This window comes from Rhinopithecus bieti, unplaced genomic scaffold (genome assembly GCF_001698545.2).
Source record: "Rhinopithecus bieti isolate Rb0 unplaced genomic scaffold, ASM169854v2 scaffold_49762, whole genome shotgun sequence".
In the NCBI taxonomy this organism is placed as follows: Eukaryota; Metazoa; Chordata; class Mammalia; order Primates; family Cercopithecidae; genus Rhinopithecus; species Rhinopithecus bieti.
In genome coordinates, this window is record NW_016819845.1 from 194150 (window position 1) to 218799 (window position 24650).

The following is a 24650-nucleotide window of genomic DNA, read 5'->3' on the forward strand; positions in this document are numbered from 1 at the left end:
ACCTACTTTCCATGAAATGTACCCGGGCTGGAGTAAAATGGCATGATCATGGGTCACTGCAGCCTTGACATCCCAGCTCAAGCGATCCTCCCAACTCCGCCTCCAAAATAGCTGGGACTACAGGCGTGCTCTGTCACGCCTGGCCAATTTTTTAATTTTTAGTAGAGATGGGGTCTCCTCTATATTGCCCAGGCTGGGTCTTGAACTCCTGAGCCCAAGCAGTCCTCGCGTCTTAGCCTCCCCAAGTGCTGGGATTACAGGCATGAGCCACGGCACCCGGCCAGCATGATTCTTAAAAAACAAAAAGAAAAAGAAAAGCACAACCTATTTTAGATCAAGATTTCAATGCAGAAGATGAAGCACATTTATAAATGACCATGTATGACTTGGCATAGCAGAGCCTAAGTTTGGTGATAATGAACCTGTTATTTATTGAGCAAAGGTTTTAAAAGGAGGAAAACCTTCACAATTCTCACTTAGAATGAGGCAATTACCCTTACATAGAGAGTAAAACAATTAGAAAAACCAAAGACAGAGAAAGAGAAAAATTGAAAACTTTTTTTTTTTTTTTTTTTAAAAAAAAGCACATAAACCCCTACCCCGTAAAGGCTAAAAAATTATCCCTGGTCCAATCTTATAGCAATCTATTTACAATTAAACAGCACCATGGTTTTCCCATCTAGGTTAGTTAAACATGCCCAGAGAATTGTTATTCAAAGTATATGTTCCTTTAAAATAAAATAAACTCTTAAAAAAGAGAGCTCAAACCCTCAACAAAGACCTTTTACCAGTCGATATCATAAATAATGATGACATCACCAAATTTGCTTAAGAAAAAATAGTTTTAAACATTTTTTCTTTTCCAGTTGACAAACTTTGAGAAGTGCTGCTATTCGATGTGGCACACAAATGAACAAAAACTTTGAAGACAGGAGCAGTACACTGAATTACCCTAATATCTCCACCTCTAAACACAAAAAAAATTCTCCTTTGGGATTAATGCTGTGGTCTTTGCTTGAATTTAGATTCAATCATCAGCAAATTTAAATTAGATATAGCCACAATCTTTAAAATGATTACATAAAAATAAGGAAGTAGTTAAAGCTCTCAGAAACGTGATGTTACAATTACAGATTTAATCAGGCTATAGGAAATTCAATACCATTTAAACATTACATTTAAACTAATTAGCAGTTTCATTTTGTCATTAAAATTAATAATGCACTTCACATCCAAATAGGTGTGGAGGGCTGACATTTTCTGACTGAGAACAGCGTTAAGTGCCTTCTTGCCTGTACTTTTCCATCTCATGGATTCTCAGGGGCTCAGTGGTCACATGTCAGCGCCCCTTTCTCACTTATGGAACCAACTTTTAAAAGGCTCCAAATTAAACCTAACTCTTGGCAGCTTTACTCCAGTCATAGTAGAGAAGAATCAGGTTATCTCCCTGGATTTTTCAGTCCCCTAATCTAACTTGCAAAAGACTCTTAATTTGCTTCTTTGCTACAAAAGATGAGGGAGGAAAATTGTCATCTACCATGACTAGAGGTAACAGTGAACTGGAAAGCACTAAGGTATAAAGCAATGTTTCATTATTTGGTCTCACTGCTAATGTTTATGTGACACCAGTAAACTTTTCACACTTAGAAATTTTGAGTTGAAATTTCCCCTAAAAGATTGAAAATAGGCACAGTTCTCCCAGGCACAGATAGAATAGGCTTTCCTTACACTCCTCCATGCAAAGTGGAGGAGATCATTTACTTTATTAGCTTGTAGTGGGAACAGCTATACTTGATTCTGGTGTTTCCTGGCCCAGGAACCATGCATTTGGGGGTTATACTTAGCTATGAAAAGTTCCAAGCAGAATAGATAGATCAATGAAGGTACTATATAGTAGTGAACTTCTAAGCCTGGATATAAAAACGGCTTCATTACATAGACCTTTCAAAATACTTATGCAGCAAGATGACAGCGACCTTTCAACTGAGTATCCGTTGAAAATCAGAGACCTGACTGTATTGACGAAATTATTGCCTAGTGTTCCGGAAAGGTGCCTGCCACTAATGTGCTGGAAGGCACCAAACGTTAGTGTGAATGTAAATAAGGAGCTCGACATGTGGGCTGAGGAAGCAACACTAAAGCACAATTTGTCAGTCTCTTTTCATTTATGGCTAAATATTAATTGAGCTAAGAATAAAAAACCAGAACAGAAGCAACCTCAAATACTGCTCTTTTCAGTTTCCATTAACAAAAAAAAAAAAAAAAAAAAAAGAAAGAAAACTTAAGTTTTATATCCATTATTTATGGTTTCTGGAAATTATATAATTTGATATATTTTTCTTAAAAAATTCTGTATTCAAAAAGGTGCTTGGTGCTGTCCTTCATGGATGCAATGTTTCATTTACAGTCCAACTCACTGAAATACAGCCATTACATAGTTGTTGAGTGTTTTAAAATAAATGGTTATCTATTTCTTAACTGCCTTTCAAATTAGAAATTGTAATTACATGAGTCTCAAAGCCTGGCTCTTTGTGTTTTATTATTTTTGTTGGTCTCCATCACAGATGGAATTTTTCACTGGTAATTCCTCAGAACTAAATCCATTCATAGGGAATTTAGAGCAGTGAAATAAATTTCACGCCGTAGAGTAGGAAATGACAACAATAACAATAAAAAGGAGCAGACGGATGTGGGAGCCAGCCAACAGGGCTCAGTTCAGTTCTCCACTGGTGTTGGGTTCTGCACAGGTTGGCTCACTATAACCTGTACAACATAGTCCTTTGGGATCTTCAGCTCTTCAAACTTCATTTTGTCAGTGAGAGGTCTGCCAGAAAAGAACCACCGCTGACTACCTGGTTCCACTCCCTCTGCTGCATGCAACCGTCTCTTCATGTGGAATACTGTGTCTGTGCTGCGAACCACAAGCTTGAGGTCTTTGCCTGTGGAAAGGCGCAAACGAAGCTGACATTCATATCCAGAATTGGGTGGTGGCTCAGGAATATCCAGAGTCTCTATGTCGCTCTTTTCCTCTATCATGTTGATTGGTGGTGCCAAGCAATACACTGGAAGCTGATATCTGTTCCCCAGTTCATCATAGCACTCTGTAAGTGCACCTTCAGAAAGAGAAGATATGAGTAAGAACTTAATCCTCAATGAATGCATTTTTGTTTATACCTTACAAAATGCTTAAGCTTCTCTTGCTAGCATGGCACTGTAGAGAAAAAAACATAAAACAATGCCAATCACTGTCAGCTGATCATCAATGATGATTATCAAATCCCATGCCCAATTATTTGAGTATTTAATTTTGTATTAACCAGAATGCTGATCCTTACCCCACACTCTTCTAAGTCATTTCATATCCATTTCACAATTTCATTAAAACAGAAGTGAAAGCACATACAACTCGAACGTACTACTAATATTATTAATGCTTACACAAGACTTAGATAACATTTAAATTAGGATATCTTTTACAGAAATGAATCCGCTACCTTAAACAAGCAAGCAAATAAAAAAAAAATGAATTTCTAAGCTTAACTCACCACAAGTGCTCTACATCAGTTTTCTTTTATTTTTTCTTTTTATTGAGATGGAGTCTCACTCTGTTGCCCAGACTGGAGTGCAGTGGCGCCATCTTGGCTCACTGCAACCTCTGCCTCCTGGGTTCCAGTGATTCTCCTGCCTCAGCCTTCCAAGTAGCTGGGATTACAGGCGCCTGCTACCACACCCGGCTAATTTTTTGTATTTTCAGTATAGATGGAGTTTCACCATGTTGGCCAGGCTGGTCTCCAACTCCTCACCTCAGGTGATCCACCCACCTCAGCCTCCCCAAGTGCTAGGATTACAGGAGTGAACCACCGTGCCTGGCCCTAGAGCAGTTTTCTTAGTGCCTGGACTTCTTTTTTTCTTTTTGAGACACAGTCTCGCTCTGTTGCCCAGGCTGGTGTGCAGGGATGTGATCTCGGTTCACTGCAACCTCCGTTTCCCAGGTTCAAGCAATTCTCCTGCCTTAGCCTCCTGAGTAGCTGGGATTATAGGCACACACCACCACGCCTGGGTAATTTTTGTATTTTTGGGAGAGACAGGGCCTCACCATGTTGGCCAGGCTGTCTCAAAACTCCTGACCTCAAATGATCCACCTGCCTCAGCCACCCAAAGTGTTGAGATTACAGGCGTGAGTCACTATGCCCAGCCCAGTGCCTGGACTTCCTAAATTGAAGCACTTGGCAAGAAGTCCTTAGTCCAGAGAGATCACAAATTAGAGATGATACCTTAGCAGCTGCCACAGATTCATTGCTTATCTATGAGTCTCATTAGTAAAATCACCACAGAAATGACTGAGGTGTTTTATTTAATCCCAATTAGTCTATCTAGTACAGAGAAGCTATGGATTAAAAAGGAAAAACAAAAGGGCTATGACATAACGAGCTAGCTCAGGGAAGGGAAAAAGCACTCACGGTTTTAAAAAAATGTATTAATGGTTAATTTCCTTACAAATCATATGTTGCCCAGGCTGGACTCAAAACTCCTGGGCTCAAGCAATCCTCCTGCCTCCACCTCCTGAGTAGCTGAGACTAGGTGTGTAAACTACATTATAGTTACCAGGACTTCCTTGGGGGAACTTGAAAACATAACTTTTTTTTTTTTTGAGATGGAGTTTCGCTCTTGTTGCCCAGGCTGGAGTGCAATGGCACGATATCAGCTCACCACAACCGCTGCCTCCCGGGTTCAAGCGATTCTCCTGCCTCAGCCTCCCGAGTGGCTGGGATTACAGCCATGCACCACCATGCCCGGCTAATTTTGTATTTTTAGTAGAGACGGGTTTTCTCCATGTTGGTAGGCTGGTCTTGAACTCCTGACCTAGGTGATCTGCTCACTTTGACCTCCCAAAGTGCCAGGATTACAGGCGTGAGCCACCAGGCCCGGCCAAAAGCATAACTTAATGAACGTTTTAAAGTTATACATAACATATCCTTTCCTCAAACTAGAATATGATATCAGCTTATTATCAATTTGGATAAAAAAACTGAAATGTCTACCAGATCCAGAACACTGAGAAATGGTTATCAATGAACAAATGAGTTAATGAACCGGTATTTGTGTTTAATGTCAATAGGATGAAAATATAAAGAATGAGATGAAACATGTCAAATGAGTCTGGAATGGTCACCAACCCACCACAGGTTCAATCTGGTCTGCCTAAGTTACACAAGATGTGCTGGGGTGACAGCTTAGTTGGAAAGCAGAACACACACGAATCTTCCCTCTTCTGTGTTTAGCCTCTGTGTATTCACTAATACCATTGTAGAAATGGATCTACTTCAAGCACAGTTGTGATCACTAGCAGTCCCTATACCAGTAACTTCACACTGCCCTTTTCCCTTCTGCCCTTCATCCCAGTGAGTCAGGGTTTAGTTTTCAAATCTCTAGAAGGCAAGAAAGAAAAACTCCATGAAGAGTTAAAGCTGGCTGGTGTATATCTTCTTAATCATGCTCTGCCAGCGCTCAATCCATAATGCTGGAAGTAAGCTATTTAGACAATTACAGAAGCTCCCATATTTCAGTACTTTTAGAAATGGTAATTTGTTTTTATTTAATATGGAATTTTCTAGTTTATTTATTCTTTCTGGCACTTCTTTCTACAAAATTATAATCTGAGTTGTAAATATGCTCTAGTTTTACATTAAACTAAAAATCACACTTCCTGTTTCTAGTCTGGCATGCAAAAAACGTAGAAGTCACCACTCCATCCTAACAAGTAAAAGGCTGAGCAAACTGAAAAATCAACAGATATTCTTAGATCTGTGGGAGAAGTAAGGTCACAGGGCAAACCACTGACCCCAAAACAGGAGAGACAGGCAGGCTAATACAGAGAATCACCATTTACCAGAGCAGACGCCCAGGAGCTGAAATCTCTGCGGAACCAGTGCAGGATAGGGAAACCTCAAATGTAACTAAGTGAATTGCTAAAGGCTCAGTGTGGGCAAGTCTTAGAGAGAAAACTCCATGGGGACTTGGTGAAGGGTGTCTGGGGAGAGTGATACTTTCCTGAGTTTTACCTTCTGGACCTCTACAACTTCCTCGTAGTGACAGCCAGAATAATTCCCTGGGTTGGAGGAGGGTGCAAAAGGAACCATTTTTAAATATGCTGGAGCGTTCTGCCCTCAGAAGAAACTAACTAGAGTCTATCCTGCTGGGGTTTTATCGAGCCTAACTAATTTGAGAGAAGAGAAATACCCAGCTCTAGCCCCTTCTAACCATCTTGTCCCACCTAAGGTAGAGACTATGACTGAGCAGCACTGGTCAAGTCATAGTCTTTTTGTGAGGCAGAGGCTCACAAAAAGACTAAAACCTCCACATTACTGAAGGCCCATTTCACACAGCTCCCGTATATTACATCCACCTTTCCCAAAAAATTACAAGATGTACCAAAAGGCAAAAAAACAGTTTTTTAGAGCAAGCACAAAACTAGACTCAGATATGGCAGAGGTGTTAGAATGATCAGACTGGGAATTTAAAACATGATTAATATGCTAATGGCTCTAATGGATGAAGCAGACAGCATATAAGAACAAATGGGAATGTAATAAGAGATGGAAATCCTAAAAAAGAACCAAAAGAAATGCTAGAGAACAAAACCACTGTAACAGAAATAAAGAACGCCTTTGATGGGCTTACTGGTAACTGAACATGAATGAGGAAGGAATATCTGAGTTTGACGATATCTCAGTAAAAATCTCTAAAACTGAAAAGCAAAGACAAAAAAGACCAAAAAACCTTGGGAGGTCCAGGTGGGGGTATCACTTCAGGTCAGGAGTTTGAGACTAGCCTGGCCAACATAGCGAAACCACGTCTCTACTAAAAGTACAAAAATTAGCCGAGCGTGGTGGTGGGCACCTGCTACTCGGGAGGCAGAGGCAGGAGGAACTGCTTGAATCTGGGAGGCAGAGGTGCAGTGAGCCGAGATTGCGCCACTGCATTCCAGCCTGGGCGACAAGAGTGAGACTGTCTCAAAACAAAACAAAACAAAACAAAGAAAACAAACAACAACAAAAAACGCAAAAAACCCCACGAAACCCAAAAACGAAAAACCCCACCACAAAACAGAGTATCCAGAAACTGTGGGACAAACCAAACTGTAACATACACATAATGGGAATAGCAGAGAAGAACAAGAGACACAGGAAAAATATTTGAAACAATTATGACTGAGAATTTTCCAGAGTTAATATCAGAAAAACTACACACATCTAGGCATATCATTTTCAAACTTCAGGAAATCAAATATGAAAAAAAAACCAAAACCAAAACCAAAACCAAAACAACCTCCTGGTCAAACATAGTGATTCATGCCTGTAACTCCAGCACTTTGAGAGGCTAAGGCAGGAGGGTAGCCTGAGCCCAGGAGTTTGAGGCCAGCTTGGGCAACATAGGGAAACCCAATCTCTACCAAAAACAAAAAGCCAGAGGGGAAAAAAACAGTTTGCCCACAGAGGAGCAAAGAAAAGAATTAAATGGCTGGGCACGGTGGCTCATGCCTGTAATCCAGCACTTTGGGAGGCTCTGATGGGCAAATAGCTTGAGACAGCCTGAGCTCAGGAGTTCAAAATCACCCTGAGCAACATAGTGAAACCCTGTTTCTACAAAAAATACAAAAATTAGTTGGGTGTGGTGGTGTGTCCCTGTGGTTCCAGCTACTCCGGATGCTGTGGTGAGGGGATCGCTTGAGCCTGGGAGGTCTAGGGTGCAGGGACCTGAGATTGTGTCACTGCACTCCAGCCTTAGCAACAGAAACAGACCTTGCCTCAAAACAAAAACAAAACACACACACACACACCCCAAAAACAGAATTACATATCCAACTTCAACTTCTCAGGAACGATGCAAATATACAGTGAATATCTAAAGCATAGAAAAACCCACCAACCTACAATTCTGTATGCTGTTAAATTATCCTTCAAAACCGAAGGAGAGGCCGAGCGTGGTGGCTCGTGCCTATAATCCCAGCACTTCGGGAGGCCGAGGCGGGTGGATCACCCGAGGTCAGGAGTTTGAGACCAGCCTGGCCAACATGGTGAAACCCTGTATCTAGTAAAAATACAAAAAAAATTAGCCGGGCCTGGTGGTGGGTGATTATAATCCCAGCTACTCGGGAGGCTGAGGCAGTAGAATTGCTCAAACCCGGGAGGCGGAGGTTGTAGTGAGCCGAGATTGCGCCATTGCACGCCAGCCTGGGGGACAAGCGCAAGACTCCGTTTCAAAAACAAACAAACAAACAAACAAAAAAACCAAACCAAACCAAACCAAACAAAACAAAACACTGAAGGAGAAATAATGACTTTCTCAGATAGACAAAAATTGAGTGAATGTGTTGCTCACAGACCTGCCTTGCAAGAAATATTATCAGATCTACAGATAGAAAGGAAAAGCACTGGAGAAGAAATAAGTGAAGGTAAAATAAGAACCTTTAAAAACATTTTTTTCTTCTTATTTATTTTTAGAGACAGGGTCTTGCTGTCACCTAGACTATAACACACTGGTGTGATCATAGCTCACTGCAGCCTTGAACTCCTTGGCTCAAGGCTATCCTCCTGCCTTAGTCTCATGAGTAGCTGGAACTACAGGTATACTCCACCAAGCCCAGGTAATTTTTGTATCTTTTTGTAGGGGCAGGGTTTTGCCATGTTCATGTTGTCCAGGCTGGTCTCAAACTCCTGGGTGCAAACCTACCTCGCTTGCTGGATTTACAGGCATGAGCCACCATGCCTGGCCCAAGAAGAAATAATAATGTTTAATGTGTATGCACCTAACAGCACAGCATCAAAGTATGTGAGGCAGAAACGGACAGAACTACAAAGAGAAAGAGATGAATCCACTATTATAGTTGAAGCCTTCAACACCCCCCAATCAGAAATGAACAGATCTAACAAGCAGAAAATCAGAAATGACATACTTGAACGCAACAATACCATCAATCGATTTAATGTAATGAATATGTTTAAAGTACTTCATCCAACAACAGCAAAATACACATTTTTCTCTCAAGTTCACATGGAACATTCACCAAGACAGACCACATTCTGAAACATAAAACATACCATAACAAAATGAAATCATACAATGTCTGCTTACACCATAATGGAAATAAACTAGAAATCAATACCAGAAAGGTAGTTGAAAATCCATAATACATGGATATTAAACAATACATTTCTAAATAACACATGGGGTCAAAGAAGAAATCAAGATAAATTAAAATATATTTTAATTAAAGGAAAACAACTTATAATTTCAGGATGCAGCAAAAGCAGTGATCACTGGGAAATTTATAATGCCTGTATTAGAGAAGAAGAAATATCTAAAATCAAACAGTAAGTTTCCACCTTGGGAAACTAACAGGATTGCCTGCCCCTGGGAGTTTGAGACTGCAGTGAGCTGTGATCTCACTCCAGCCTGGGCAACAGAGTGAGACCTTGTCACAAAAAAGAAAAAAAAAAAAATCAACAAAACCAAAAGCTGATTAAAAGGTTTTATTGACCAAAAGGTCAATAAAATTGGTAAACCTCTTACCCAGGCTAATCAAGAAAAAAAGAGGACACAAATTACTGAAATGAAAGAGAAGACATCACTACAGATCCCACAATGTTGAAAGGGTAATAAAAGAATATTATGAACAACTCTATGCCTACACATTTGATAACTTACATAAAATGGACCCATTCCTTGAAAGACATGATCTGCCAAAACTCATACAAAACAGACAATCTGAATAGGCCTATATCTATTAAAGAAATTGAGTCAATAATTAATAACTTTCCAAAACAGAAAAGCACCAATTCCAGATGGATTCACTGGTAAATTCTATCAAACATTTAAGAAACAAATTATAACAATTCTCTACACTCTTTCTCATCAGACAGAAAAGGGAATACAGCATTCCTCCCTTTACTCAGAGTTTTGCTTTCTGCAGTTTCAATTTCTCTTGGTCAACTGTGGTCCAAAAATATTAAATTGAAAAATCCGGAATCACATAATTCATAAGTTTTAAATTGTTTAACTTTCTGAGTAGCATGATAAAATCTCTTGCCATCCTGCTCCATCTGGCCTGGGACATGAATCAACCTTTTGTCCAGAGTATCCATGTGGTATACACCACCTGACCATTAATCACTTAGTAGCCATCTTGGTTATCAAATCAACAGTTGCATTATTGCAGTGCTTATGTTAAAATTACTCTTATTTTAATAATGGCCCTAAAACACAAGAGTAGTGGTGCTGGCAATTTAGATATGCCAAAGAGAAGCCACAACGTACTTCTTTTTAAATGAAAATGTGGAAGTTCTCAAATAAAGAAAAACATCTGAATGTTGATGTTGCTAAGATCTAAGATAAGAACAAATTTATTTGTGAAGTTGTAAATAAGGAAAAAAATTCATGCTAGTTTTGCAGTAGCACTTCAAACCGCAATAGTTAAAACACAGTGAATGACACGTAATTAGTTCAGATGAAAAAGGCATTACATTTGTGGGTGGAAGACAAGAAAAGAATTGTGTTCCAATTGACAGCATTAAGGTTCAGTACTATCCACAGTTTCAAGCATCCACTGGGGGTTCTGGAACATTCCAAAACCATATCCCCCCATGGATAATGGGGGACCACTGTACTTCCTAATTAATCTATGAGGCCAACATTACCCTAATACCAAAACCAAACATTACAAGCAAAGAAAACTACAGACCAATATCCTTCATGAACATAGACTGAGAAATCCTCAACAAAATATTAATGAATCAAATTCAACATTGTATAAATAATTATACACCACGACCAAGTGGGCTTTAGTCTCAAGTATTCAAGACTGGTTCGACATTTGAAAATCAATTAATAAATATAATCCATAATATCAATAGGCTAAAGAAGAAAAATCACATGATCATATCAATATATATGAAAAAGCATATAACAAAACCCAACACTCATTATCAGCAATAGGAATAAAAGGGAACTTCCTTAACTTGATAAAGAATATCTACAAAAACGCTATAGCTGGCCAGGCACGGTGGTTCACGCCTGTAATCCCAGCACTTTGGGTGGCTGAGGTGGGCAGATCACCTAAGGTAGGGAGTTCAAGACCAGAATGGCCAACATGGAGACACCCCATCTCTACTAAAAATACAAAATTAGCTGAGCGTGGTGGCACATGCATGTAATCCCCAGCTATTCAGGAGGCTGAGGCAGGAGAATCACTTGAATCCGGGATGTGGAGGCTGTGGTGAGCCAAGATTGTACCACTGCACTCCAGCCTGGGCAAGAAGAGCAAAACTCCATTAAAAAAAAAAAAAAAAAAAAAGACTCACGCCTGTAACCCCAGCACTTTGGGAGGCCAAGGCGGGCGGATCATGAGGTCAGGAGATCGAGACCATCCAGGCTAACACAGTGAAACCCCATCTCTACTAAAAAATACAAAAAAATTAGCCAGGCACGGTGGTAGGTGCCTGTAGTCCCAACTACTTGAGAGGCTGAGGCAGGAGAATGCCTGAACCCAGGAGGTGGAGCTTGCAGGGAGCTGAGATAGAGCCACTGCACCTCAGCCTGGGCCACAAAGTGAGACTCCGTTTAAAAAACAAAAACAACAAAAACCTTATAGCTAAGACATACTTAATGGTGAGAAACTCAAAGCTTTCCTACTAAGACTGGGAAAAAGACGAGGATGTCCCCTCTCATCACCACTTTTTAACACTGTACTGGAAATCCTAGCTAATGCAATAAAACAAGGCAAGACAAGAAAAGGTATAAAACTGCCTTTGTTTGCAAATGATATACTGTCTATGTAAAAAATACAAAGAATCAACATAAAAGCTACTGGACCTAATAAGCAATTATAGCAAGGTTGCAAGATACAAAGTTAATATACAAAAGTCAACCGCTCCCCTATACATCAGCAATGAGCAAGTAGAATCTAAAATTTAAAACACAATTTACATTAGCACCTCAAAAAGAAAACAGGTATAAGTCTAACAAAGTATGTATAAGAAATGAAACAACGACCAAAAAAACCTTGATAAAATAATTACTAAATAGAGAGAGCGTACATGTTCATAGACAGGAAGACTTAATACTGTCAAGACATCAGTTCTTCTCAGCTTAGTCTATAGATCTGATGCAAATCCCAATCAAAATCCCAGGAGGTTGGGCACAGTGGTTCATGCCTGCAATCCCAGTGCTTAGGGAGGCTATGGTGGGAGGATGGGTTGAGGCTAAGAGTTTAAAACCAGCCTGGGTAACAGAGCAATGCCCCATCTCTAAGAAAGAAATAAAAAATTAGCCAGGCATGGTGGTGCCTGCCCATAGTCCCAGCTACTTGGAAGACTGAGGAAGGATTTGCTTGAGCCCAGAAGTTTGAGGCTGCAGTGAGCTATATCTGGGCCACCGTACTCCAGCCTTGGTGACAGAGTAAGACTATCTATAAATAAATAATAAAATAAATAAGTGAGCTAGTAAGTCATGAAAACACATAGCGAAAACTTAAATGCATATTAGTTAAGTGAAAGGCAAAACTACGAAGACAATAAAAAAGTTCAATGGTTGCCATGGGGTTAGGAGGGAGAGAGGGATGAATAGGTAGAACACAGAGGATTTTTCAGGACAGTGAAACAACTCTGGATGATACTATTAATGATGGATACATGTCAATATAAAGTTGTCCAAACTCACAGAATGTACAACACCAAGAGTGAACCCTACTAGCACTTTGGGAGGCCGAGACTGGTGGATCACGAGGTCAGAAGATCGAGACCATCCTGGCTAATACGGTGAAACCCCGTCTCTACTAAAAATATATATATATAAAAAACTAGCCAGGCGAGGTGGCGGGCGCCTGCAGTCCCAGGTACTCAGGAGGCTGAGGCAGGAGAATGGTGTAAACCCGGGAGGCGGAGCTTGCAGTGAGCTGAGATCACGCCACTACACTCCAGCCTGGGCGACAGAGCGAGACTCCGTCTCAAAAAAAAAAAAAGAGTGAACCCTAAACTATGGACTTCTGATTGATAATGACGTTTCGATGTAGGTTCATTTATTTTAACAAATGAACTACTCTAACGGTGAATGTTGATATTGGGGGAGGCTATGCATGTGTGGGAGTAGGGGGTACATGGGAAATCTCTGTTTCTTCCACTTGATTTTAATGTGAACTTAAAACCACTCTAAAATAAATAAGGGCAAAATCCATAACATTTACTCAAATATGATTTGATTTCATTTTAAGTCTATAGGTTTACGGGTTACCCTCTTCCCGAATTAAATATCTGGGATCACAAAATATCAATAAAAGTAATATTTTACATTGTAGTCCCCATAACTATCACTGCAGAATTACCTATTCAGAGCAGACTGGCTCCTTTGTGGCCTAGACTCTTGAACAACATAATCCTAACCCTCCATTATTTAATGGCCCCAAATCTCTACTAAAGACAAACTGCACTGATAGTAGCGGTTTCTACCACACAACCTCTTTAGGACCTAACAAGGATCAATAGGAAACAACTCTTACATTCTAGAGTCACTGCATAGACATTTACTGATCATCTTGAAGTGTGTAGGGCATGTCACTGACACTGAGAAGGTTGTAAGAGAACCAAGGCTGTCCCTGATCTCCAGGAGCATATACTCATGAGCAGATACAGTATACCCATCACAGATTTTAGTACAAACGGATACAATGAAAATCAAACACAGGTGCTGAGACATCGCAGAACAGAAAAGTGACTAGAGTTGGTAGAGCCAACATGGAGAAATTCTGTAGAAATGGTGTGTCCTGGGCATGATTTTAAAGACACGGAATAGCAGTGAAGGGCATCCCAAGAAATAGAAATGATATGGAAATAATAATTACAAGGTAAACAGAGAATATTATGGGACCTTGTTGAAGTAGAATACAGAATCAATGATGTAAAAGTACTAAATAGGCAGTAATAGTGAAACCTGATAGTAGGGTTCAGGAGTTTAGGCTTAATACTACAGGAAATTACCAGAGGTGGCTAAAACAGGTAAATTAGACATTCAACATTCACCGCCTTTTATATGCTACTGCATATTCTAGGTGCTAAGGTTGTGTTGTTGAACAAGACAAAGCCTGCTGACTGTTTTATCATCTACGTGAAGAGAGAAAGACTGACTGGAATCATGACTGCCTGACTACAGAAATGGAAAAAAAATCAAACTGAGAGATTCGAAGGTAACTGGCAGAACCAAATGATGGGTTAGATTTGATGGAAAACCAAAAGGAAAGAATAATGTAACTGGAAACTAGAATGACATAAAAAAATCATTTAGGGTTACAAGATTCTTTGCTTAGCTTTTAATTGCTCCAGGTTCCATGAGATGCTTCAGTTGAATTAGCTACAAGCAACTAAAGCAGATTGGGAAAAGTCAGGGTAAAAGAAGTTTGGAGAGTAATAATTTCCAATATACAAGATTTAACATAAAAAAGCAAACACTTGGCTGGGCACAGTGGCTCACGTGGTCAGGAGTTCGAGACCAGCCTGACTAACATGGTGAAACCCTGTCTCTACTAAAAATACAAAAATTAGCCGTTTGCGGTGGTGTGCTCCTGTAATCCCAGCTACTCAGGAGGCTGAGGGAGGAGAATCGCTTGAACCTGGGAGGCAGAGGTTGCAGTGAGCTGAGATCACGCCACTGCACTCCAACCTGGGCAACGGAGTCAAAAAAAAAAAAAAAAAAAGCAAACACTTAGGAGTGTTTACTACTGCTAACCCTGTCTAAGCACTTTACATATATTAACATTTAATCCTCACAAAAGCACTATAAGCTAAGTCTATTCTACCCATTTTACTGATGGAAAAATTGAAGTAGAATCAAGTAACTTGTGTCCAGGGTCACAGAACAAGTAGTCAAGTGTATAATGTATAAGAGGTACAGGGATTGGTTCTTAGTTAATGAGAAGGAGAAAATGTACTTAGAACAAAAGGCAGAGGACAAATACAAGGGATAAAAAGTCAAGAAATGAATCACAAGGAGCAAGAAACCAACAGTGCCCAGTGGAGCCCAACAACGTATTTGCTAATGATGCCTACGACAGTTAAAAGAAAATGGAAGATGGGCCCAAGTTGGTCCAGAGGAAATGGTGGTGACTGAGAGAAGTTTCAGTGGTATGAGGCTGTCTCATCTACAGTATTTGAGAGGAGTGTGTGAAAAAAATGAGGCAGCAGAAGACAGACAGTGACATGGTTTGGCTGTTCCCACCCAAATCTCATCTTGAATTGTAACCCCCATAAACCCCACGTGCCTAGGGAGAGGACTGGTGGGAGGTGACTGGATCATGGGGGTGGCTTCCCCAAGTTGTTCTCATAATAATGAGTTCTCACGAGATCCGATGTTTTCATTTCTTTTTTTTTTTTTTTTTTTTGAGACAGAATCTCACGCTGTGGCCCAGGCTGGAGTGAGGGGGTGCAATCTTGGCTCACGGAAACCTCCGCCTCCCAGGTTCAAGCAATTCTCGTGCCTCAGCCTCAGCCTCCTGAGATTACAGGCGTGCACCACCATACCTGGCTAATTTTTGTATTTTTAGTAGAGCTAGGATTTCACCATGTTGGCCAGGCTAGTCTCAAACTCCTGACTTCAAGTGATCTGCCTGTCTCTGCCTCTCAAAGGGCTGGGATTAGACGTGAGCCACTGTGCCCGGCCAAGATCTGATGGTTTTATAAGGGACTCTTCCCCTTTTGCTCCTCACTCTTCTCTCTCCTGCTGCCATGTGAAGGCCCGGCTTCCTCTTTGCCTTCCATCGTGATTCCAAGTTTCCTAAGGCCTCCCCAGCCCTGTGGAACTGTGAGTCAATTAAACCTCTTTTCTCTGTGAATTACCTAGTCTCCGGAAGTTCTTTAAAGCACTGTGAAAATGGACTAATACAGAGAGGTTTGCTTAAAGAAACCCAGCATGTTTAAACACAAAAGGGAACATCTAAAAGTTGACAACACAGGGATTTTTCTATTTTTCCAAAATCACTTTTAGCTACATTTACAAAATATTTTACAAAAGGTTTTAATTACCACCCACTGGCCACCAAGGGTGCAGTTCATTTAGCAATCACTAGTTTTAACAAAGTTCTAATCAGGATTGCTCAGATTGCTCACCTAACATCCTCTGTGGAAGGACAGTTTTTTTTGTTTTTTTTTTCTTCTCACAAACCTATTGTAGGCTTCATGTCCTAGCAGAGACAGATGGCCACCAGGCTAAATAAGTGCCAGGGCATCACTTCCCCAGGCCAGGAAGCCCTGAAAGCTCCCCATGGTAGGAAGAAAGCTGCCAAGTCTTCACCTTCTGTTCTGATTTCATACATAATTTTCTGAAGTTGCTTCTATCTAGATGATTGGCTCAGATGTTTCTATTTTCCTTGGTCAACTGTTTTCTTCAATGATTATTTTAAATTATGCCTCAAAATATTCCACTAGAAAATTAGAAAGATAAAACTAAATTAGATGACAAATAATACCTTTACTAAATGTCATTAGGTCTAATGCTTTATACTCTTTTTCAAGCAATCTTTCAGGTTAGAAAGATGTATTTTTCAGCATTTAAAGGCCTGTTTATCCCTCTGTGCTCTCACTCCCTTAAGACTGTAGCTCAGTGTGAAAAGTTCTTACCACGTGAGACTTGCATCACTACATGACCAGGTTTGTAAAAGTTAAAAATCAATGTTGGCAAGGGTGTGGAAATGTTTGTTATCTTGATTGTGGGGAGTTTTACAAGTATATACATGTCAAAGCTCATCAGATTGTCCACTTTAAACATGCTGTTTAGTGTACTTCAATATACCTTGATGAAGTTAACAAATTTAATATTTAGATCACATTGGCAATCTGGTATAGAAAACCATCCTCTCAAAATGAAAGAAGAGAGCAATGTTCTAGAACACCAAGGTTTTTGTAGTACTATGGGTCTCTTCCAAAGCCTGTAGGAATAAATGTCTTTGCTCCTGACTTCTCTTTTCTGACTCAGAAGGCTTATTTTTTATTTATTTATTTTTTTGAGATGGAATCTTGCTCTGTCGCCCATGCTGGAGGACAGTGGCATGATCTCGTCTCACTGCAACCTCTGCCTCCTGGGCTCAAGCAATTCTCCTGCCTTAGCCTCCCCAAGTAGCTGGGACCCCAGGCGCGTGCCACCAACCCTGGCTAATTTTTGTTTTATAAACTCTTCTACTTCTTAGCAACCATGCCCTGCTATGGCAAAGGAAAGCCTTAACATTTGAGTTGGAAATTGCTAGAAAGAATGAGAACACTTAAATGACAGAATGAATGTAAAGGAATGAAACAGTGGGGTTCAGGCAGTACACTCAAGCCTGATAGAGGGACATAAGATTCCAGGAGAAGCACTGAGATGTGACAGGAGCAATGGCTTTGGAGTCAGTCATACTATTTGAATTTAGACCCTGATTTTGGACATGGTGAGTCTATTTCCTCAAGAATTATAGTACCTCCCTTATGAGGTTGTTGTAAAGATTAAATAATATGCACGTGAAAAATTGCCTAGTACATATAACAAATCCATAGAAAATACACAATAATGTTGGCTCTCTTCTCACAAGTTTTAAATCTCAGAATCAGACTTACAGGGGAACACTCACCAACAGCAATGTCACAAAGGATCAAGGTTTCATAAAATTTGAGTCTATGGCTTCATGTTTCACGGTGATTTCCACAAACCTGAATCACACTAATGTCCAAAGGGCCATCAAAATCATCCTCCACCCAGATATTAGGTGCAGTTTTTCAGGATTGTAGGGATGCTAACAAATTACAGGCTCTCTCATGCAAACATTTTGCTAGGAATTACACATATCAAGTTTATATTTGGCAATCAGGCTTTAGAAGCAGGAGGTCTAGCTATCTCAAACTACCAAATCAGCCATCAAGACTGTGGCATTCAGAAAACTAAGTCTATCATCTCTTGTAGTAAACATAAGTGAAAAGTGGCTTAACCTGTATACGTATTGTTGATGTCATATGACAGTCAAATCATGATTAAGAGCTTGTGTAACACTTCACCATAGTTTTAAGGGGGACACTGATCTTTAATTTTCAATGCTCTAAAAGGGGCAACGGAGCAGACTAGAAGCACCTGAACACAGTGGTCTGTGTAAAGCTGATCTGGCTTTACAAAAGTAGAAGTCAGTATAACATACTCCCTGGGACCATGTTAGAAATAGAAACCCTGTGTTCCTCTACCTCCACTACCCAGAATGGCATAAAAGGAGGTCTTTTCATTTCTAAACCCTACAACAGTCCAGCAAAAATTCCATCTCCTGTATATCTTCATGCCTTCATTCCTACGCTTTATGTTTATGAATTATCAATTAACTTTGTTAAATGACAAATTCTTTTTTTTTTTTAGTAGAGATGGGGTTTTACCCTATTAGCCAGGATGGTCTCCATCTCCTGACCTCGTGATCTTCCTGCCTCGGCCTCCCAAAGTGTTGGGATTAGAGGCATGAGTGACTGTGCCTGGCCAAATGAAAAATTCTTTTTTTTGAGACAGTCTGGCTCTTGTTGCCCAGGTTGGAGAGCAATGGCACACTCTTGAGAACCTCTGCCTCCCGGGTTCAAGCAATTCTCCTGCCTCAGCCTCCTGAGTAGCTGGGATTACAGGCATCCACCACCATGTCCAGCTAATTTTTGTATTTTTAGTAGAGACAGGGTTTCATCACGTTGGCCAGGCTGGTCTCGAACTCCTGACCCCATGACCCACCCACCTCGACCTCCCAAAGTGTTGGAATTACAGGCAAGAGCCACCGCGCCAGGCCTGAAAAATTCTTATATGAACCTTTAAAGTCCACACCAAAATTCATGGTCTGCTTCTTAATGGGCATCTGAAACACCTAAGGAAAATAGAAACAAGACTTACACACATGGATTTCCTGTTTATGTCTTCAGAGAATCGGCTTTTTTCCTTTTAATATTAACAGTTTACCATTTTAAAGTATTCTACATAGTGTGCAAGGGAACTAAAACATTAGACATAGACCAAATACTGAAGATTACTTGTGCAATCACTTTACAGAACAGGGAGATGAAATGACTTGTCCAGAGCATTGAATTGCGTTAGTTACTGTGAGATCCAAAACTTGAGTTCAAATGCCAATTTCATGACTTATACTTTGGAAGAATGATGCAACCTCTCTCTGTGCTTCAGTTTTCTGATCTGTGCAAAATGGGGATTGTTGTAGGTGATTATTACAGGCATAAGAATTAAATGTTAATTCAAAACATGAGGCTGGGCACAGTGGCTCATGCTTGTAATTCCAGCACTTGGGGAGGCCAAGTCAGGTGGATCACTTGAGGTCAGGAGATTGAGATCATCCTGGCCAACATGGTGAAACCCGGTCTCAACTAAAAATACAAAAATTAGATGGGCGTGCTGGTGCACACCTATAATCTCAGTTACTCGGGAGGCTGAGGCATGAGAATTGCTTGAACCCAGGAGGCAGAGGTTGCAGTGAGCTAAGATCGCGTCACTGCACTCCTGCGTGGGTGACAGAGCCAGACTCCATCTCCAAAAAAATAAAAATAAAAGAATACACACATACATACATACATACACACAACATGAGTTTCGAGTATTTTATTACTGATTCTCAGTCCAGTGTTCTTTTCATATGTTGGTTCCTTACACATAACATGGTCTTTATACTATTTGTAAGTGCCTTTGTTGTTTAAAAAATTAAATTTTATTATACATAACGCACATTTAATATATTTTGAGATAAAGAAAAAAACATTCTGGGGAACTCCTTTTCCACCCATGTAACAAACTTTGTGAAAAGAGAAATAAAAAAAGTTAAGTCTTCTAAGAATCAAGTTTTTCTACCTCCCATACCCCTTAAGGGTTAAGGACAAAAGAAAACTGAAAACTGAAAGCCTAACTGAAGAATTGGCGACATTTAGCTATAGGAAGTATGAATAAAATCTGGGTTAAATTTCTGTTTCCCAGTAGAAAAGCATGTTTGAGTAACAGGGAGCAGCCAGCTACTCCATCTATTCAAGGAGGGTAAGAGGACAGCTTTTACATTTCAATCGCTGGGATATGGAAAACACGTTAGAAAAAAATACTCTCACTAAGAATTATGAGATAATTGTAGATGCTAAACAAATCAACAACTACCTTTCTAGAAAACCAGGAGGTAGAGGAAGGGAGTAGGCAATTCCTAAAATCTTTTAAATCTTCTATATCATAATTACAAAAAGCATTAAGTGTTCATCTTTACTAGATACAGTTTCTGAATAAGCTTTCACTGAAAATTACTAAATAGTATACTATTCACTACACAGCAAATGTGTGAGAAGTGTAAATACTACTTGTTTTTTCTTACCCTGTTTATGCTAATTTGGCAAATCGCTAACCTATAACCTGGTTTCACTGGTAAACTACTATATTAAGAATGTTTTTAGGATTTCTAGGTAATGGCAAAATAGCAATCAATGAGAAAAAGGAAATAAGCTCTTTAAGAAATGTAAGACAAGGAGTAACAACATGCTGTGCAAATCATGAACAATAAAGCTCATATAGGACAGGAAAACTGTGAAAGGGGTACCAGGTATCAAAATCACATGGGGAGCTTTTTCCACAATATATGTTCACACCATTCTCAATATGAGTCAATTTCCAGAATGAAAAAATACCGTATGTGTAAATATAACATTAACAGGTAGTTATGACAAGTTCCCTCTTACTCTCCCCATTGCCACTTGAGAATAAACTGAAGACTTATCGTTATTAACAGAGGAAGATAATTAAAAAGTGTAATGTTATTTTGTTCTCCAGCCTGGGTGACAAAAGTGAAACTCTGTGTCAAAAAAAAGATAATTTAGAAAATGATCAAAATCTATAAATTCAGAATTTTGGTGCAAGGAACTAGGAATTTACTTGTTAATTTCAGAGTTCAAGAAATAAGATCATCAGCATTACTATTTATTAAGTGCTTTTTGAATACCCAGCACTCTGATCAGCAACTTACATGTATTACTACTACATTTAATCAACATAACCATCCCAAGAGGTAGACAGTTCTTATCCATATTTTACAGATGAGAGAATTGAAGCTTACAGAAGATGTGATTTGCCCAAAGTCCCACAGTTGCAAGTAATACAGTAGGGACAGAAGATGAGATCTGATATCAAAACCTGAACTAAATAATAGTCAAGTCTATGCAGTAACTTAAACTTAAAATACAAAGTGCTTTGGGTAGCACAACGCAATGTGCCCAAAGTAAAATTTCTTTTTTTCTTCTTTTTTTCTGAGACAGAGTCTCGCTCTGTCGCCCAGGCTGGAGTGCAGTGACGCGATCTTGGCTCACTGTAAGCTCCGCCTCCTAGGTTCATGACACTCTCCTGCCTCAGCCTCCCGAATAGCTGGGACTATAGATGCCTGCCACAACACCTGGCTAATTTTTTGTATTTTTAGTAGAGATGGGGTGTCACTGTATTTTTAGTAGAGATGGGGTGTCACTGTGTTAGCCAGGATGGTCTCGATCTCCTGACCTCATGATCCACCAGCCTTGGCCCCCTAAAGTGCTGAGATTACAGGCGTAAGCCACCACACCTGACCCAAAGTAAAATTTCAAACATGTAATTACACAAAAAGGATGGAAAGAATTTCAGCAATACCACTAAGCCAGTCTAGGTAAAAGCATGCAATAGCCTAGTTATAAGCTGATGGTGAGCTAGAGTGTACGACAAAACAAAATTATAAGGTCCAAGAAATATTGACAAGATTCAGATATGAACAAAATAATTCAATCAAGGGTACCAATGACAATATTAATACCCAGAAAGTTATCACAGAGTTCTGAAAGAGAAAAACTCAGACATTGGCTTGATTATTCCACGCTTAAGCAGAAAATATTCCTTAAACATAGAAGGGGAACAGAGGGGCATCTAATAATTCTCTAATTTCTGAGAGTAATTCTCCCTGATCTGTTGGTAGGTAGGGCTGCCGGGAACATTTTCTTGGCAGTTTACATAGATAAGCAGAAATAAGGGACTTCGGTCTTTAGTGATCTGAGCCCACATCCGATAGGCTATGCATAAGCCCCGGCCTTATGTGCAACAGTTATTTTGCCTCCATGAACTTTTAAACGAGGGTACAATATACAGAATGCAACCAGGTATTCCAGCAGGTAACTATAAGTACAAAATAAGAAATTAAAAGTTCCAACATTCTGGATCTCACGCAATCACACATACATGACTCTTCTTCCACCCACGTGTAGGTCTATATAACATATATTCTCCTCAAAAAATAGAAGATATAGACATCAAAAAGAGGATGATAAAACTATTTGTAAAGGAAGACCCCTTCCCTTTATATTATATAAAGGTAGTAGATGAAGACGATAATTACAAAACTGAAAAAGGTAAATGGACTAAGATGATGCCCAGCACCTCCCAACTCACAATCACATAAAGGTAAAGAATTTAGAGACTACCCATGAAAACTGGGACTAAAGAGTCATACTGAGGCCAGGTGCAGTGGTTCACGCCTGTAATCCCAGCACTTTGGGGGGTCAAGGCAGGCAGATAGCTTGAGGCCAGGAGTTCAAGACCAGCTTGGCCAACATGGTGAAACCCCGTCTCTACCCAAAAAATACAAAAATTAGCTGGGCGTGATGGCGCATGCCTGTAATCCCAGCTACTTGGGAGGCTGAGGCATGAGAATTGCTTGAACCTGGGAGGTGGAGGTTATAGTGAGCCAAGACCATGCCACTGCACTCCAGCCTGGGCAACAGAGTGAGACGCTGTCTCAAAAAAATAAAGTTCCAAACAAACAAACAAACAAAAAAGACTCACGGTCATAAAAAAAAAAGTCATACTGAAAATGGCATTCTATCATAAATTCTCCAAATGTAGGAGGGATCACTTTTACACATGTATAGAAAAAGTGATCCGTGTGTGCTCAATAACATTAGTAACAAAAGACTATGCTAACAAACTTTCATAATAAAGAACAGACAGCCATAAAAAAAGGAATGTTTCTTGGAAGCACAATTAATCAGAAAATTAATTTGGAATTAATGTTGGTGATTTGGAATCTGGCAAGGTTATAGTAAGTTAAGTATCTTTTGGCCAGGCACAGCAGCTTATGCTTATAACCTCAGCACTTTGGAAGGCCAAGGGAAGAAGAGGACTGCTTGAATCCAGGAGTTCGAGACCATCCTGGGCAACACAGTGAGACCATGCCTCTCCAAAAAACAAAACAAAACAAAACAAAACAAAAAACAAAAAGCAAAATGTAGCCAAGCATGGTGATGCACGCCTGCAGTCCCAGGTACTTGGGAGGCTGAGGTGGGAGGATCTCTTGAGTCTGGGAGGTCGAGGTTGCAATGAACCATGATCATGCCAGTGCACTCTAGCCTGGATGACAGAGTGAGACCTGTCTCTTAAAAAAAGGGACTTTGGGGCCAGGCACGGTGGCTCACGCCTGTAATCCCAGCACTTTGGGAGGCCGAGGCAGGTGGATCACGAGGTTAGGAGATCGAGACCATCCTGGCTAACATGGAGAAACCCCATCTCTACTAAAAATATAAAACTTAGCCAGGCATGGTGCGGAAGCTGAGGCATGAGAATCACTTGAACCTGGGAGGCGGAGGTTGCAGTGAGCGGAGTGCACCACTGCACTCCAGCCTGCTGGGCTACAGAGCAAGACTCTGTCTCAAAAGAGAGAGAGAGAAAGAACAGAATAAAATAAAATAAAAGTCTGTCATTTGACATAGAGTTAAAGGACATAAAGCAGATGGTTAAACAATGAAAGTCACTGTTCCTCTAAGAATATAGATAAAGGGAGATACTGGGGATTAAAACAATGACGGTATCAATATGAATAGAAATCAATGCAAGGTGGTTATCACATAGATCTGAAAAGACAACCTTGAAAATATTAACTTGAAAAACTAAAGAGAATACTGAGAATATTAATACAGATAAAAAATGTAAATATAAAATTAACACCTAAATCTCAATGTAGCATGAAAAATTTTCATATGTTTCTCATCAAGGAGAACAAACAAGAGTATGTACATGGCACCAGCATATGCGCATCCCTGGAAATACTCAAAGCTTATGGTTATCCTTAAAAGAGTCACATTCCTATGCCAAAGAGAGAAGTTCCTAATAATGCTCAGGGCTACAATCATGGAAAATTGTCCTTAAAAACATGCGGGACTCACTTCTAAGTTTGGGTTTGCTTATTATGCCAAAAATAGGCTTGACAAGAAAGTATAATGACTAAAAGGAGCATCCTCTGGGTCTCTACAGCTCACAAAATCTAAACTGAGACTCTATCTCTAGCGCTGCTAGTAGGAAACCAGTGAAGTGGAAGCTCCAATAGATTGGCAGGGGTCTGTGGGGATAAGGCTGGTGAGGTGGGGTGGAGGTGGAGAGAAGAAGGTCTTCAATGGAAATAGGTTATACGGAAACTTTTAGATGATCAAGAGTTCTTTTCTGAAATTAAGATATATTAAAAAATATATATGTATATATAAACACACAAAGTAAAACCTGCCTCCACCTGAAAGATGTACAAGAAAAAAAGAGGAATGCTATTCCTTGCTACATTAAAAAAAAAAAGAATAATTCAT

General features: G+C 39.9%; 1 protein-coding gene across 5 annotated transcripts in view; it reads right to left on the reverse strand.

Annotated features, from left to right (window-relative positions):
• Positions 1-542: 542 nt before the first annotated feature.
• UBTD2 (ubiquitin domain containing 2) overlaps positions 543-24650 on the reverse strand; it is a 75532-nt gene continuing 51424 nt past the window's right edge. For all 5 annotated transcript variants that reach the window (XM_017859293.1, XM_017859295.1, XM_017859297.1 and 2 more), the window contains one exon: positions 543-3113. In XM_017859293.1, the coding sequence (XP_017714782.1) occupies positions 2716-3113 (398 nt within the window). In that variant the 3' untranslated portion in view covers positions 543-2715. The remainder of the gene's footprint in view (positions 3114-24650) is intronic.